This window comes from Gavialis gangeticus, unplaced genomic scaffold (assembly GCF_001723915.1).
Source record: "Gavialis gangeticus isolate Ggan-Ray unplaced genomic scaffold, GavGan_comp1, whole genome shotgun sequence".
Taxonomy (NCBI): domain Eukaryota; kingdom Metazoa; phylum Chordata; order Crocodylia; family Gavialidae; genus Gavialis; species Gavialis gangeticus.
The window spans coordinates 34652085-34669394 of NW_017728996.1; the positions used below are offsets into that span (position 1 = coordinate 34652085).

Here is a 17310-nt window from a genome sequence, read left to right on the forward strand (position 1 = left end):
AAATAGACCTGGAACCCCAGGAGGACCTTCCAAAAGGGGCAGATCTAGATTGGCCAACATGGGGATCTCTGAATCACTGGTGCAGGAAAACTGGAAAATCAGAAACAAGCATGATCAAACGGGGCTACTCTAATGACATGAATATATGTGAGTGCAGTGAAGTGCAGACTATGGAGCACGTGCTTGTTTGCCAACTCCTTGGTGAGACCTGTATGAAGGAGGACCTTGCTGCAGCAACAGAAAGAGCCGTAGCTTGTGCACAGTTCTGGAAAAAAATCTAGTTTATGACAAAGACACGGAGGAGAAGGAGAAGAAGAAGAATAGTTGCAAACCATAAAACTGCTTGGTGGTTTGCTCTCTTCAGACTCTCCATCTTCCGCACTGACACCCTGCTTGTTCAGGCTGCTTTGTCCATTCTGAGACAAGGTTCTTTGGTAAATGGCAATACCTTTCGTTAGACCAACTAAATAGTTGGGAAAATTGTTCCTTGCAAGCTTTTGGTTACAAACACCCTTCTTCAAGCATAGGGAGAGTCTGCTGTTGTTTTGTGCTCTCTTGGATGGAATAGAAGCTAATGTGCAAAATACAGGTCTGTGAAAATGCAGATATGTGGCAGTGAGGATCAGAGACCATGGGAGACACAACAGGTGTGAACCAGGTAGATGGTGGGGTAGGGAAGAGGGGAGTGGTGACCTGGTGATATAATGTAGCTGGTAAAATATAAAAAGTTACCTGGGATTGTCAGATGGCAAGCAGGTTATAATGTGCCATAAATCCAATATCTATATTTAGTCCATGTATTTTTGTATCCAGTAGATTTATGAAGTGAAGTTTGTAGGCTTATCTATGAAAGATGTTTTGTAAATTCCCTTCGAGGACTAGAACTGAGAGATTGGAGTGTGTGTTTGTTTGTGAGAAGTGTGCACCCACAGGTAATTGGGTAATGTTTTTTTTGGTATGTGTTGTTGTTTGGTTTATCCTACATATTTTCCATTAGGGCATTTAGTGCACTGGATGAGATGTATTAAACTTCTGAAGGTGCAGGTGTAAGATCCAAGACTGGTGATGGTTTTGTTGTGGGGTGTTGTTATTGTGGGAGTAGTGGAGATTTCTTTAAGAATTGGGTCTTCTAGTATGGGTTGCAATTGTTTGAGGACTTTCCTATAGGTTCCAGGGAAGGATGGTATGTCATAACTAATGGTGTGCAATTTGTGGGTTTTTTTTCTTTTTGTACTGCAGCAATTCTTCACATTCATTGTGATGCTTTATCTCCCTCAGCTTCCCTGGTTTGGGTGTGGCCTCCAATCCCAGATGGTTAAAAAGTCAACAAGGGTGTTCAAATCCTTGTAGATGGATGTGTCTTCTGGTTTCACTGTCTCTTAACCCCTTCCCTCCTCCTTTCTCCTCACATGTTAGTCAGGGCAACTAAGGCATGCATCCTTTTTAAATGTGTTCATGTAGCATTGTAGACACATTTGAAAAATTGCCTGTGTTCACAAGCTTTGCCATGCATTTTACTATGTGTTTAATCATTCTTAATATTGACAGTAGTTGACAGAGGCCACACCTCTCAAAACCTATTCCTAAAGTGTTGCTGAGACGCAGCATAAGAGATGCATCATCATGTTTTACGTTTTTTTAAAAGGGAATGGGAACTTCAGTTAATATACCGAGTTTTTATTCTGTTGTAATGGCTGCTTTCTATTGATGCATGTTGCCAACATGCTTTGATAACCAACATTTAATGTGAAAATAGTGCATGATAGAAGTATAACTGAGTTTCATGTCTAAAACTTGGGCATAAATGTGACATTATCAATTGGTTTACTGGATGCAAAAAAAAAAAGTTAGCAGGAATGACAAGTCAGTGATTTGGACTGTAAATCTCCATTTTTATTGGTTTTAAAGATTTTTATCTTGATTGTCCTCCCATGCAGGGTCAGCTTTACCTGCTGGTGACAGACCAGGGGTTTCTTACAGAAGAGAAAGTTGTTTGGGAAAGTTTACACAACGTAGATGGTGATGGGAATTTCTGTGATTCTGAATTTCACCTTCGGCCTCCATCAGACCCAGAAACTGTATACAGAGGGCAGCAAGATCAAATAGATCAGGTAAATCTATTGTGTATTTCCAGTTATTTGTGACTTAAATAGCTAAGGAGAGATTCGTGTACCAATGATGTCAAAGGAATCATTAAAATTAATTTCAACTGGAGCAGTTGAAACTCAGTAATCTTGGCCCTGAGTGATTTGAAAATCCCATTTAGTATCTTAAAAGCATAGGTCATCATCAGGGATCCAGGTTTTCCATTTGCTGCGGAAAAACACGGATTTTCCCCCCTTTAAAGGAAAAAAACTGCAGGAAACCATGGTTTCCTCTTGTAGGCTGGCAAAGTTCCAGCCTGCAAGAGGCTGCTTGGGGGTGCAGGAAGCAATCAGGCAGGGGGTGCCATGTGTAAGGGCAAGGGATGGAGGAAAGGGGCACGGGCCACATGGTGGAGGGGAGCAGGGCACAGGTGGGGGGCCACGTGTCCCCAGAGATTTCTGTACCCACAGTAGGGCACAGGGCTGCAGCGGGGATGGACCAGCTCTGGAGGAGCTACCTCCATGGCCCAGCAGCAGGACCTGGCACAGGAGGGAATGCTACAATGCCATGACCACCAAGCTGAGGTGCCCCTTGCCTGCCTAGCAGGATCACAACTCTGTGCTGCTGCCACTGCTGTGGCTGCACATCCTGTGTGGTGTGGTGCTCCCTTCAGCACCAGGCCCCCTCTGGGCCGCACTTGTGGCTTGTGCCCAGATCTGGTCCAGTGGGCTGCAGCCACCCGCCATGCTATGGGAACAGAAATCTTGGGGGGGCATGTGCCTCCCCTGCTGTATCACCTTGGCCCCTCTGCCTCCTCTGCCATGTCACTTGTGCCCCTTCCACCCACTCCCTTCCTTCCTCACACATTGGAGGGGCTGGGGGTTGGAAGTGGTGGGGGGGAGCTGCAGGTTGGGAGTAAGGGGCAGGGAACCAGCAGTATCAGGGCTGCTCAGTACCACAAAGCATCAGTGGGGGGCAGTCGCAGGTGGACCTGCATCCTGGTGAGAGAATTGGGTAGGGGAAGCTCTGATTTATAATAGGTCAATACAGCCCCTCAGAATAAGATATATGGTAATGCCCAGTGCAGTCAGTCCCCCTCAGCACCAACTCTTTTTCAAATCATGCTGAGCCACTACATTTGCATACATTTTGACTTCTTCACTCTCACAGCTGAGCTGTGCCTCCTTTTTTCCCCAATTCTAATTATTCTGGTTTTTTCACCAGCCTTAAATATCTAACAAACCACCCCAAACAGTTCACCCAGAGTCCCTCTAGTCCCCCTCTCTCAGCATGTCACATACGATTAGTGTGGCCCTGCCCTCCATGAGGTGGAGCCAGACCATGCTGGCCTGCACCTCACCTGCGTATACATTTTTGGACTATCCCAGGACTCATGACAAGAACACTAATCATGAATGTGAAGCTAATTAGCACATAGGGATATCTGGAGTACATATACTACTGAGCAGTGGTGAACTGTGGGGTCACCATGGCTTGAAATGCCATTGGCTCTGCTGAGGCCCATCCCAGTGAACTGTAGGGCAAACCATGAGTCTTTTGGTTTTGGACTAATATCATGACTGGCTTGTGTTCGCGCCGACAAATGGACGACAATGGCTCATGGACCTACCTTGGTTCTGAGACCCAAAACAAACTTTCCAGCATGTACGGTCTGCAGAATGCAGGCCCCACAACCGTGATTAACCACAAGAAGATGTCAGAGGCGGTGAGAACCAAAGCTGCCATGTCGCCTGTGGACCTGCTCCCAGGTGATGCATTCCCACACAGCTTGACGAGCATCTTCCACAAGGACCTGTATAAGAATCACAGAGTTCTGAACTGGCTGGTAGCCCATTAAGCCCCCGCAATGAGGGCTTGGAGACCTAGAGAGGGTCAGCCAGGGAGCCCCAACTGTCCAAGAGCAACCTGGTCAAGGAGCCACAGACTATCAATCACCTTTTGTGGCTCTGCACTTACACCAAGGAAGTGTGGAGAAAGGTAAAGCAACTCTGTGAAGCGGTGACGGTTTGAACAGTTGTCAAGAAAGGCGGCACTGTATGGGCACCTGACCAAACACCAGGGGAGCCCATTGGCCTGTTTCGATCAGTTCATGTCCTGTGTCAGAAGCGCCCTGTGGAAGGCCAAAAAACCTCCTCATGTACAGACATGTGAACCTAGAGGTGGTAGACTGTGTTAAGATGGCTCTGAGTGAATTCCAGTCCTACTACCAGAAATTGGTAACAGAGGATGGTGAGGATGCAGCCATATCCACCTGGCAAAAACACTTGGCACAGGATCTTCCAAGCACCCCCCAGTAGAGAAATGGACAATAACAGTAAAGAGGACGACGAGACAACTGGATCTAGAGGCAGCGAGGAGGACAGCAGCAGCGGATTTTCCAGTTGGAGCGGCAGTGATAACGGATGAACTGAGACTTGGAACCCAATAACAGGGATGTGGACTGTGGGACTGTGTTCAGGGTAGGGAGGCTGGCGGGCATTTTGCATGGAAGCGCAGGTCCGCAGGTGCATATAGTGTAACAGGTTTATAGGTTTTTAAGGCATGGGAAGAAAAGTGTACTAGAAGGTGAGTGTGTGTGTGTGTGTGTATAACTTCTAGAGAGAGAGATGTATATATTTGTGTGTGTGTGTAATTTGTATAAATTTAGTTAGTCTACAAGGTGAAATCTATCTTGCCAACTGCTTGACTTCAAATTAACATGGCTAACTATGTCTTGCTATACAACAATATTCAGAAATCTCAAAGGAACTGTACGTATTCCTAGCAGAACTTGTTTGTTGATTTGCTTCTGATTTAGTGAGCTCTTTCAAGTGGCTTTGCAACCTAAGAAACTATCCAGCAAGCATAATGGTTGAATTCTGCAGGTCTTGCTTCAGTGACTTATATGACTTTCATATACAGCAGAAGAGTATTGACTAATGGTGAGTTCATTTCTTAGGACTATCTGATGGCATTGTCTTTACAACAAGAGCAGCAGAGCCAAGAAATCAATTGGGAAGAGATCCCTGAAGGAATTAGTGATCTTGAGCTAGCCAAGAAACTTCAGGAAGAGGAGGATAGGCGAGCCTCTCAATACTATCAGGAACAAGAACAAGCAGCTGCAGCTGCAGCTCAGGTCCAGGTGAGCATATATATTCCATGGTTACAAAATACAAATATTAGCTTAATTTATTTTGTGCAATTACATTAAGACTTTACTGCTGTCTGAGCTTAGTTCACCAATACTAAATTTCTACTAGCATGAAAGAGAATCTGATTATGCATATCGGTTTCTTTTCATTGCATGTTATATGACTGTTCTGTGGAAAACATCTATACTAACATAGTTCTGAAGTTGCTCCAGTCTGATCTAGGCAGGCAAGATTCTTTGGGTAGATGTGATATTTTTAGGGGTGCACTGATGGAGATTTTGGGGGCCGATGCAGATAGCCGATTTTTAAGGAGGCATATTGGCTAATAACAATCTGATTTCCGATACACCTGCGTGCAGCTGGTAAATCTGTTGTGATGAAGGGGGGAGGGAACGGGCATGGGGGGAGCAGATGAATGCCCCCCATAGTGAGGGAGGGAGTGGGGCTGGAGTAGGTGCTGCCCAGGTGGGGTGGGGCACAGGACAGAGCCGTGGCTTACCCAGGGGGCACGGGGAGGGAGGAGGAGCAGCTCCCCAGGAGGACACTGGGGGCAGTGGGGCATGTACCCCTGAATCTGGGTGGGGTGGGCTGCAGCTGTGGGCTGGGGCTGGGGGGCCATGCTATGCTTTTCCCGGCGGTGGGGACTGGGCCACGCTGTGCTTGGGGCAGCATCACTGGGAGGGGTTATGGGGGGAGGCTGCAGCCACCCCAAATTTTGCTGTAGCCCCCCCAGTAGTCCCCTTCCAGTGCCACTGCCGTCCACCCCAAACGCAGCATGGCTCAGCCCAGCCTCACTCTGGCACTGCCCCCACACTGCCCCGCCCAGATCCAGGGGCACATGCCTTCCCCCCACCCCGCTGCCCTCCCAGGGTGCATGCAGCAGCAGTAGTTGCCCCCCCACCTTCCTGTGCTCCCTGAATGAACCACAGCTCCATCCTGTGCCCCGCCCCAGCTGGGCAGCACCTACCCCAGTTCCCCTCCCTCCCTCACTACAGGGAGCATTGATCTGCCCTCCATGCCCCTCCCCACCTTCCACCACAACAGACTTACCAGCTGCACACAGCTCTCCAAACTTCCAGGCCATGCTTCCCAACCACTATGTGCTATGCTGTGGCTGCATGCACGCCTGGGCATTTATCGGCCAAATTATCAGCCACAACTGGCCGATTTCTGATATAGTCCATTTTCTTTATATTGGTGCCAATCTGATATTGGACCGATGTATTGGTGCACCTTTAATATCTTTTATTAGTCCAACTGAGTAGTTGGAAAAAAGTTCTTTGCAAGCTTTTGGGCACAAGCACACTTCTTCAGGCATACAGAGTTTCTGGTGTTCTGAGATCTCCAAAGAATGAAACAAGCTAAAAGTGACAAAATGTCAGTGAGAATGTAAATAGATGGAAATTAGGAAAAACAAAGGGTAGGGAAGGGGTGGGAGGGAAGGAAACAAGGAGGAAATAATGCCAAAGATAAGGGCGACTCTACTGTAGTTGAGCTCTCCAAGGTAGAAAAGAGGCAGTCTGTGAAAAAGTAAGTGGCTGAAAATTAGGAAGACAAAAGGGTAGGAAAGAAGTGGGGGGAAGAAAAGTGTAAAAGGTAAGGTCAGGCAAGTACCTGGTCAATCAGATGTCAGGAAGGTTGTAATGTGTCATAAAACCAGTGAATATATTGAGTCCATGACCAATATCCAGTAGATTTGTGAAGTACAGTTTGTGTTCAGGGTAAGGAGGCAATTATTTCAGGCGGAGGGCCGCTTACTCAGTTTTGGCAGGCTGTCGAGGGCCGCATGGGTAGCCTCGCCCCTTGACAGGTGCCCCACTCCCTGGTCACCATCTTGGGACCAGTGTCCCAATGTCTTTGGTCCCAAGACATTGGGACATTGGTCCCATGTCCTAGGGCTAGCACTGGTGGGGCCCAAAGCAGGGCACAGGTTGGCAGGGGTCTGTGAAGCTGGGCTGGGCTGCACCAGCAGGGAGAGGAGGGAGCCTGGTGCTGCTCCATAGAGCCCCTGCCGGCCAGGACCCTGTACTCCTGCTACCCTGCTCTGGGCCTTGCCAGCACTGGCCCTGGGACACCGGTGTGGGCCCCGTGCTCCCACTGACTTCCTGCCCACTTGCTCCCAGTGCCCCCCAGCCCTGTGGTACAGGCGGGGGGCAGCGCACAGTCCCAACCCCCTGCTCGCCAGCAGGGAAGAAGCTGGTGCTGGGCACGGGGAAAAGTGGCCCCTCGCCCACCCTGTGGCTGGCAGTCCCTGCTGCAGGTGCTCTCAGCCCACACAGGGCTGTCCTGAGCAGGCACAGGCAGCCCCATGCAGGCTGCAAGCAGCTGCAGCACAGGGCGCCGACCACGGGGCGAGTGAGGGGCCGCTTTTCCCTGCGCTCAGCACCAGCTTGTAACCCGGCCCTGCTGCCAGCCTGGGTTCTGCGCCATCTCTGGGATCACCTGTCAGGGCTGTGCCCAGCAGCTGCAGCCCCCCTGCTTGCTGCGCTGGGCAGTGTTAGCTGCTGCTGCCCGCCCAGAGCTCGTGCACTGGGCAGCACAGAGGTGGTGGTGGCAAACACTGCCTGGTGTGGCAAGCAGGGGGGCCACAGCTGCTGCTGCCACGTGCAGCCCCCACAGGCGAGCCTGGAGCCGCACAGGGCCCAGGCTGGTAGTAGGGCTGGGTTACAAGGCGGTGCTGAGCGCAGGGGGGGGAAAGCGGCCCCTTGCCCGCCCCATGCCTGGCGCCCCATGCTGCAGTTGTTCGTAGCCCACCTGGAGCTGCCTGTGCCTGCTCAGGGCAGCCCCGCGTGGGCTGTGAGTGGCTGCAGTAGGGAGCACCAGCCACGGGGCAGGTAAGGGCCGCTTTCCTCCGTGCCGTGAAGGAGCAGGGAAGGAGCCTGGGGAAAAGCTGAGCGTAGGGGGGGGAAGTGGCCCCTCCCCAACCCCGTGGCCAGTGCTCCCTGCTGCAGCTGCTTGCAGCCTGCGTGGGGCTGTCCACTTCACTACTTCCACGCTCAGCTTTTCCCTGGGCCACTTTTCCCCAGGCTCCTTCCCTGCCTGGGGTCCTTCCCTGCCCTCCCTTACCTGCAGTTCTGATGCAGGGCAGCCTCATGGTCCCAGGCCAGAAGCTGGGGCCAGGGCCGGGGCCAGGTGGGCCCTGCTGTTGTGGGAGCCCACCGGGTTTCCCCTGGGTCCTACTGCCCTTGGTTCCTGTCATTTTTGACAGGAACTAAGGGCAGAGAAATATGAATTTTCAAAATTTTTAGGGGCCTTGCAGGCCAGACAGAATGGCCTCATGGGCTGGATCCAGCCTACAGGCCATATTTTGCCCACCCCCGTCGTAGGCTCATCTACGAAAGGTGTTTTGTAAGTTTGTTTTGAGGATTAGAGCTGTACCCTTTGAACCCTGTGCAGCAAGTGATGATTGCATAACAAACTTCAGATAAAATCATCATAAATATGAGAATTCACACGTTAATCCCAGTTTGTCAAGTAAATGAATTAATCCATGCCACTAACGGCTAGGCTTTTAAATAATTATTTTACAATACTTTTAAATGGGGACACTAGGGTAGTTTGCATTATAGGAAGCTGTATTTAGAAGAAAGTAGTAGCATGCAGTTTTCATTGATATTCTGGAGAAGAATAGAAAGCTCATCAGGAAATATTTTTGAGATGATAAAACAATCTTATAATTAAATCTGAGAGCCATGTTCTGTGTTTTTCTACTAAGGAGCTTTTAGGTCTTTATTAGTGTTGGTAAATATAGCAGAATGAACTTTAACCTCTTTTTCCACTCTGAAGTCATGACTGGAAATATTGCTGAATAAAATTTTGCATGTCTCAAAGGGTCACTTAAGCCTGTTTTCAGTTGCATATGACTTTGTATTAGGACTGTCAAGTAATCGCCATTAGCGTGCACGATTAATGCAAGAACCAATTCCAGACATGGTTTTGGAGTCATTGCCCTGCCCCACTACCATCAACAGTTCTTCCAGGGTGCCCAGTGAGGCAGCAGTGGCAGTGCAGACAAACTGTAGGGAAGCCTGGGCACGGGCTTTGGACGGCTGCAGCAGAAAGTGGCGGGGGGGGGTTGCACCCCTATCCAGGGCCCCGAGCAGCCAGGCTGGTAGCACTGGGGATTCGTGGAGGGCAGCGCTAAGCCATGGCAGGGATGCCTGGCACCCTCAGGCCCCATGGCTTGGGCTCAGGGCAAGTCAGGAGTGCCTGGGAGCTCCAGCATGAGCCACCTCTGGGCCTGCAGCTCCCTGCGCATCCCTGGTTTGGGCCCCCAGGGAGCAGTGGCAACGGTGTCCCCATGCCCTGCTGAGGTAGCTGCTGCCAGCAGTTAGGGGTGGGATTCCCACAGAGTCCCTGGCCCATGCAGCACATGCCCAGCCCTAGTCCCATGCCAACAGAGCCTGAGCCGCGCCCAATGCCAGACAGGGCCACTGCTCTCCTCCCTGTGCCTCCCAGGCTCCTGCCAGGACCCGCATGGAGCAACCAAACCTGCCAGGTCCCAGTGGGAGCCTGGGTGGCACAAGGAGAGCAGCAGCTGTACCTTACTTGGGCTCTTTCGGTGCTAGGCTGGGGCCGAGTATGTGGCACAGCGCAACGTGGCATGGGCTGAGGGAGGTGGCTCCACAGAAATCCCACCCTTTGTCAGGCTAAGGAAGTTTCAGCAGTTGGTGCATGCTCTTCCTGGATGGAATGAAAAGAGCACACATCAACTGCTGAAACTTCCTTAGCCTGATGAAGGGTTTTGAACCTGAAAGCTTGCTTAAAAATTGTTCTCCAGCTATTTAAGTTGGTCTAATAAAAGATATCAGATTCACCCAAAGAACCTTGTCTGCCTATTTCCTTAGACCAACGTGGCTACAACCGACACCCCTAGCTCAAAACAATTCATTAGCTTGTAGGATTGACAGATGACAGAACATTCAAAATTGACTTGAAGGTCTTTTAGTTTGAAAGAAAAAATATGCTAAAGAAAAACACATTTTATCAAATCATAAAATGGGTTTAGAATAAGATACCTCAAAATGTGATATAATCTGCCCCCTTCACCCCGCCTACTCAAATTAAGATTATCCTGTTTCAAATGTGCTTAAACCATCTCAGCCAAAAACTTAACCTTCAGTAATGAAGACTTTACAACATCTCTAGTTGGTATACTTTGGTGTTTAACCACTCTTATAGTTAGAAAGTTCTTCCTATGGTCTAACATGAATTTCCCTTGTAGTTTAAGAAAGTTTCTTATTTTGTCCTGTCCCATTTGGACACACAATAATCCATAATCATCCTCTTCATAAAAAGTAGACTTTAATATTTGAAGACTGTTATGAGTCTTCTCTTCTCCAGACTAAGGATCCCCAGTTCTTCCAATCTGTTATCTGTACTGTGTCTTTTTGATCTCTAATAATTTTTATTACTTTCCAAAACTGAGCACCATAATACAGGGGAGGATTCACCAGTATTCAGTAGAATGGAAGAATTGCATCTGGTGACTGCATTAGATGCCTTTCCCGATTTTTTTTCCTCTTTTTACCCTAACCTAGAGGTTTTGAAGAAATCTACTGCCCACTTCATTCTGTAGCTCAGAACAAGGCAACACTGCCTCCTTTTTCTCATGCCTGTCCTTCCAGAACAAGATTTACCCATCCAGGACAATGTTCCAATCATGTGAACCATGCCATTTGTCTGTTATGGCAGTAATATCATCATTTTGTGTGTGCACTATGATTTCTAATTCTTCCTGATTTATTCCCCACTTTTCTTATATTAGTATGTAAACATCTTGGGTTGCCATGCTTAATTCCTTTTTACAGCCTTGTTTCCTTTTCTGAAAACTCTGTATTGTTTTCCTGCTCTTGGCCTTTGTCCCTCAGTCATCTCACTTTTTTAGCAATGGGTTTTTGTCTCCATGCCCCACTAACCCTAGTTTGAAGCTATTCTTGTTTGATTAAGGAGCCAAGATGCAACAATATTCTGTCCCCTCTTCATTATTTCAGCATAAGTAATTTCGAGGTAATTTATGATAGATGCTTTAAGTACTTAGTGTTGGGCTTTTCACACTGCAGATTTTGTTCTATTTTTAGCCAACTGAGGTATCCACCATGCCTCTGCATAATTTCTAAATATCCAAATATGGGACTTACAGGAATTTGTACTTTTGCATAAAATTACATAAATCCATTCTTTTTGTCATTTTGCATCAAAATGTCATATTAGAAGTAGATGGCAATATAATTTTTTTTTCCCTGGGGTGGTTTGGTAAGGGAAATAATTAGGCTTAAAACAGCACAAAATACAGGTCTAATGCCTGTTTTTGAGGGCTGTTTCTTTTCTCATCCTTTCACCAGAGCAACAAATTTAAGTTTATCTCTTTTGTTTTTTGGCGGGGAGGGGGAAGGTTATTCTTTGCAATATTTGTGATTTTAAACAATCTTTCTTGTAGCAGGTACAAGGAGCAGCTTCTCCAGCAAGCGGAAGACAATCTGGGAGCAGTGAACGCAAACGAAAAGAACCTCGGGAGAAGGAGAAAGAGAAAGAGAAGGAGAAAGAAAAAGAAAAGAACAGTTGTGTCATTTTGTAACAGGAGATGGATTGTTGCCTGGAGCCAAGTGCACGTCGTCGGAAATAAGAACAAGGAATAAAAAGGAAGATAAACCCGTTACATGCCGCCTGTGCCTGATTATCCCCATGGATTTTGTTCCTGCTTAAGGAGAGGATGGGTGACCACTTTGTTACAATCGTACAGACTTTTGTCAAAGTCCTAGTGCACGCTCGTTGAGATGAAATTCCAAACCACAATCGGATGCGGCTGTGCTTTGAGTCAGTCATGAGAATATTGCACCTTGTAGCTGAACACACATCACAGCAAGTTTTGTGTCATAGTGACATGCATTATTCATAATATCAGTTAGTAAGCTATTTCATCTTTTACTCGACAGAAAGGAAGTAATATGTTTTGTGTCAGATTTCTTCCTGAAGTCTTTACATCAGCACAACAGAATCATGGTTCTTTTCATGGTATGAAATATAACTTAGACTGGGTATTAATGGCACTAGAGCCCAATGAGCTTCCCAGCACACTGCCTCCTCAACATGCCCAGATTCTTCGTGTTCAGGTTCTGGTGTCCCACGTGCATTCTTTTTCCCGGGATTACACTGGTTAGTGCAGTCATTGCACCATCCAGCCAGCTTTACTTTTGCCCTATTAGTAAGTGGTCTGTCAAATGTCTTACTGAAAATTGTGTGTTACAGAAAATCGGAGCATCTATTGATAAGCAAGATATATCTTCATTATTACTTCTCTTGCAGTTAAAAACTGGGTATTGTAACTCAGAACTTATCAGGGTTGAACAAATGATTTTATAGTTTCTTTTCTTTAGAATTTTCTCTTATAGGTAAACTGGACCAGAGAAGTTGTTCTTATTTATTGACCTCTTCATGTGGTAGGTGATATGTGGAAGGAAACTAAAAGTCTATAATAATTCTTTTCCTATGTAGGAATGCAGAATCAAAATAACTAACTTAATATCTGCCTTTTTCCAGAAGTACCTTGAACCTTAAGATGATGTTAACATGTCCACTTGTACATTTAAGCAGGTGTACTGTACACAAATACTTTTTTTTAAATCACGTATCTGTAAAAAGCACACTTTTGCAGGGTCAGAGAGAGGTTAAATTGCTCTCTAGGATTGTTTGGAAAGTCTCACAGGTGTAGTATCACTTTGTTTTTTAAATCACTAATCTAAAGTTTTGGGAAATGTCTGTAGAAATAACCAGATTTTCTAATTTATGGGAACCAAATAAACACATTGCATCTCGTAGAATTTATAGGATACAGAAACAAAATATTTGCTGAATTTTATTATGAGGAAACCACAAATCCTCCATTTCAATAGGGAAAGTCAGTAATAATTACTTTATTGCTGATCCTTTTGATAAACTTTATATTTAGCAATTTGTAGATACTTTGAAAAGGGCTGCTTGTGCTGGAAAAGTCCTGATTTGCACACTAAGTCTGGGTAAGTGCATTCTCATAATTGAGTATGGAACCGCTTAAAGCAGCCAGCTGGAACATGACATTCCTATTTTTGGATGTAAGATGTCTGTCGGGTGCAATTTTTAAAAAGTCTTGATTTTGAAACGTAGATATATGGGTAAAGAACTGCTCTAAAGTTTTTTTCAAACAGCGTTGCCATCATGATCAGAACCAGTCATCACACACATCTGTTGCATACTAAAATAAAAAAAGTAGACTGATATAAAGTAAGATTATTTATTACAATAACTGTGGACAGTCTGGATTACTTTTTTCCTCAGCTTTTTCTTTCTATCCATTTGTTACACTTTGTTACTACATTCTTTTTATTATACTGAAGTGATGAATGGTTAAAGAAGGTCTTTGTTGGACATTAAATCTCAGATACAGAAACTTCTTGGCAATTATAGATAGAACTATACTTGGTTATTAATACCTAGATGTACACAGCTAAAATAACAATCTGTGTCAAACAGTTAACTTCATTTCTTTTGCTGAAATGAACCATTTCTTTAAATAAATTTATATTCATATTAGGATGAACATAAGCTTAATAGATCTGCTTTTCTTTACACTGAATGGAAGATATCAACGTTGTATTATATTGGAACAACAAAGGCACCAAACTAGAATGTTGTTTAAAAAGCAATGTGTTAGTGAAGGGATTTTTCCCATACTTGTGTATATCCATTTATTTATTGCCCTTGACAAATAAATGTGTCAACTTTAAGCTTTGTTAATTAATTATTTCTGGTAATGATACTACCATTTTGAATTCCCAACTAAAATTAATTTGGCATTATAGCTGTCAAGTTCAGTAAACCATAGTTAATTGATATATGGGATAATTACCAGTTTTCCATCTTTCCCATAGTATCAACTCCTGTTTATCAGAAGAGTCACTATTATTTGCATTCCCCTTGGAGTGGTGAATTAACTGGAGTTTACTGTAAATAATTTTGTAAACTAAAGTCACAAAATAATTAACTGCATTTACTAGTAGTACCAGAAAAGTTTGTGTAGCACTTCCACTTCATGTCCCACTGACTCTCCTGAAACATAATGTACTGATGGTAATATTGTCATATTTGGTTACAGTGGAAGAAAACAAATGAAATAAGAATGTGTGTTTAAAAAGTAAGTTTTCTAGAGAATTTGGTTTCTCCTCAATAAAGATTTTATCAATTTCAGAACTATTCAGGTTTGATAGTGTTGAATGTGTTTTATTAAGTAAATGAAAGCTACAGTTCTGAGAGAGATTAAATATTAAGGCTTTTACTTCTAGGATGCTGGTTTGCTTTCAGCTGAATTTAAGAGTGACCTAAATCATCGAATCACAGGAGAAATAAGACTGAAAGATCATCTAGTCCAGCACCCTGCTCAAGGGAGGAGTCTTCCTTGTCTAAACCATCTCAGACAAATATTTGTCTAACCTACACTTAACTTCCAGTGATGGAGAGTCCATGACCTTCCTAGGTAATCTGTTCAATTCTTAACTACCCTCATCATTAAAACGTGTTTTTAATATCTAGTCTAAATCTCCCTTGTAATTTAAGTTCTTTACATTCTGTATAGTGTAGACATTCAGTACAATTGTCACTATCTTCTTTATAGTAACTTTTTTGTATTTGAAGCCTGCTATCAAATCTACTCAAGTCTTCTCTAAATAATCCCACTTCTTCTGATCTGTCCTTTTTATGTCATGTGTCCAGATCTCCAGGTGAATTGCAGTGAGATTCATCTTCAGAGATGAGAAGAAATCTTGGCAGCTTTGAGTGAGGGTTTGTTAGTTTGAGTTCTGTGGCCTGGGTTTTCTTGCCATCTTGCAGTATTGTTTTGGGCCGTGATGTTCAGATTCGGCATCTGGGAAGAACTGTTAACAAGACAAAGGCTCTATCCCAGATGGAAAGCCTAAGGAAGCAAGAAACCTAGAATCATAGAAAATTAGAGAGTTGGAAGGGACCTCAAGAGGCCATCTAGTCCAACCCCCTGCTCAAAGCAGGATCATCCCTAACTAGATCATCCAAGCCAAGGCTTTATCTAGCCAGATCTTAAAAACCTCCAAGGATGGAGAGTCCTTTACCTCTTTGGGTAACCTATTCCAGTGTTTTACTACCCTCATAGTGAGAAAATTCTTCCTAATATATAACCTAAACCTCCCTTGCTGCAACTTGAGACTGTTGCTTCTTGTTCTGTCATCTGCTACCACTGAAAACAGTCTAGCTCCAGCCTCTTTTGAATTCCCCTTTGGTAGTTGAAGGCTGTTATTAAATCCCCCCTCAGTCTTCTCTTCTCTAGACTAAATAAGCCCAGTTCCCTCAGCCTCTCCTCAGAAGTCATGTGCCTCAGCCACAAAACCATTTTTGTTGCCCTCCACTAGACTCTCTCCCATTTGTCCACATCCTTTCTGTAGTGGGGCCCAAAACTGAACACAGTACTCCAGACTTCCTTTGACCTGCTGGCAACACTCCTACCAAAGGAGCCCAGTATCCTGTTAGCCTTCTTGGCAACAAGGGCACATTGCTGGCTCGTATTCAGCCTATTGTTCACTGTAACCCCCAGGCCCAATCCTTCAATTGTCTAGGTCACTCTGAATCCTAGCCCTACCCTCCAACGTATCTACTACTCTCCTCAGCTTGTTGTCATCTGCAGACTTGCTGAGGATGCACTCTATGCTATCCTCCAGGTAGTTGATGACTTGCTTCTCTTTTTCCAAGCAGAAAATCCACTCAGATGCCAGGCAGTCTCTAGTGTTAAATTAGTTTGGTGGCCTTAATTCAGTTTCCTAGAGTGAATTCCTACATCACAACTCCTGCCCCCTTCAAAATTGATATCTGTTTAGCTTTAATAAACCCAAAGATTGAATGGACACTTAAATGGAACTGCTCTGACCTGTAATGGTGGGTCTTGTAATTAATGTTAAGATGTATTTATGAAAGCTGACACTTACATTTCTGACTACTTTACTGTATCTGCTCTCTTTCAGTGCTATTAATCTGACTTCTTTCTACAGCATTGTAATTTCAAATAATTTTAATATTTGGTTATTTTCTTTCTAATCCATCTGTTAAAATAGTTGTTTTATGTAAACATTTCTTGTCCTAAATATACCATTTAGTTCTTTCTCTCTGTCAACCTAAAGTGTATTAAGCTATCTTGAGAAGATTTATTGGGAATTGTATGGACCTCATTTCCTAGCTAAATGCAATCTGTGTTTTATATGGACTTCTACTGGCATCTGTTGTCTTGTAAACCACTGCATAAGATCATTTAGGCAAAGGAACTTCTTTGCTGTCATAATGTAATTACAGGGAAATGCAAATGAAAGCTGTAATTCTGCTGTTTCCTAGTATGTCCTTATTTTATCTACTCATATAGTTTTCTAATGGCTGTATATATTTTATACAATGTAGGATATAAATTAATTTTAAGAACTTGTGAAGGCTGTATCCTTAAACTATCTATTAACATCCACTCTACCTAATCAGTGTGATTCCTTTCACTGAGTGCATATTATGACAGACTGTAAACCTTCTGTTATATTAATAGTCTCAGTATAAGGCTCAGATATTTCACTATGCCAGGTATAAGCACAATTTGATTTCAGAAAGAAAATTTATGGCACTAGGGGAAAAAAAACATCACTGTGGCAAGATACTCAGTTTAAGTGCATAGTTCCAGCTCCACTATGGTGATATGCACCAGTATAAGGATGTGAACAGAATAAGAAAATAGTGATGTTTCAGGGTAAGTATTTTTTGAATTCCCTTTTTAGCTTACCACTCTGGAATCTGCAGCATGATAATGGTAACGCTATTTTTTGGAGAGGGACAGTCATTTTTAAAAGGTTGTTATTTAAGAATGGTCAAATGAAGTATATCCTTTCCTACTTCAAACCTGACTATATAGAAGTTGACCTGAATTATTTCCCTTTCCATAAGGGTCATAAACTCTTCTTGGTAGTAATACCATGTTCTTGTACCTGGCCATGGGAAGTGGAAAAAAAAATCCTTAAGCAATGTCAGCCATTCTGAGTTCATG

General features: G+C 44.5%; 1 protein-coding gene across 4 annotated transcripts in view; it reads left to right on the plus strand.

Annotated features, from left to right (window-relative positions):
* Positions 1-14467, plus strand: part of FAM63B (family with sequence similarity 63 member B) — a 72271-nt gene extending 57804 nt beyond the window's left edge. For 3 of the 4 annotated variants that reach the window (XM_019504307.1, XM_019504306.1, XM_019504303.1), the window contains 3 exons: positions 1938-2111; positions 5045-5227; positions 11677-14467. In XM_019504307.1, the coding sequence (XP_019359852.1) occupies positions 1938-2111; positions 5045-5227; positions 11677-11814 (495 nt within the window). In that variant the 3' untranslated portion in view covers positions 11815-14467. The remainder of the gene's footprint in view (positions 1-1937; positions 2112-5044; positions 5228-11676) is intronic. The other variant, XM_019504305.1, reaches the window with a different exon arrangement.
* Positions 14468-17310: the final 2843 nt, after the last annotated feature.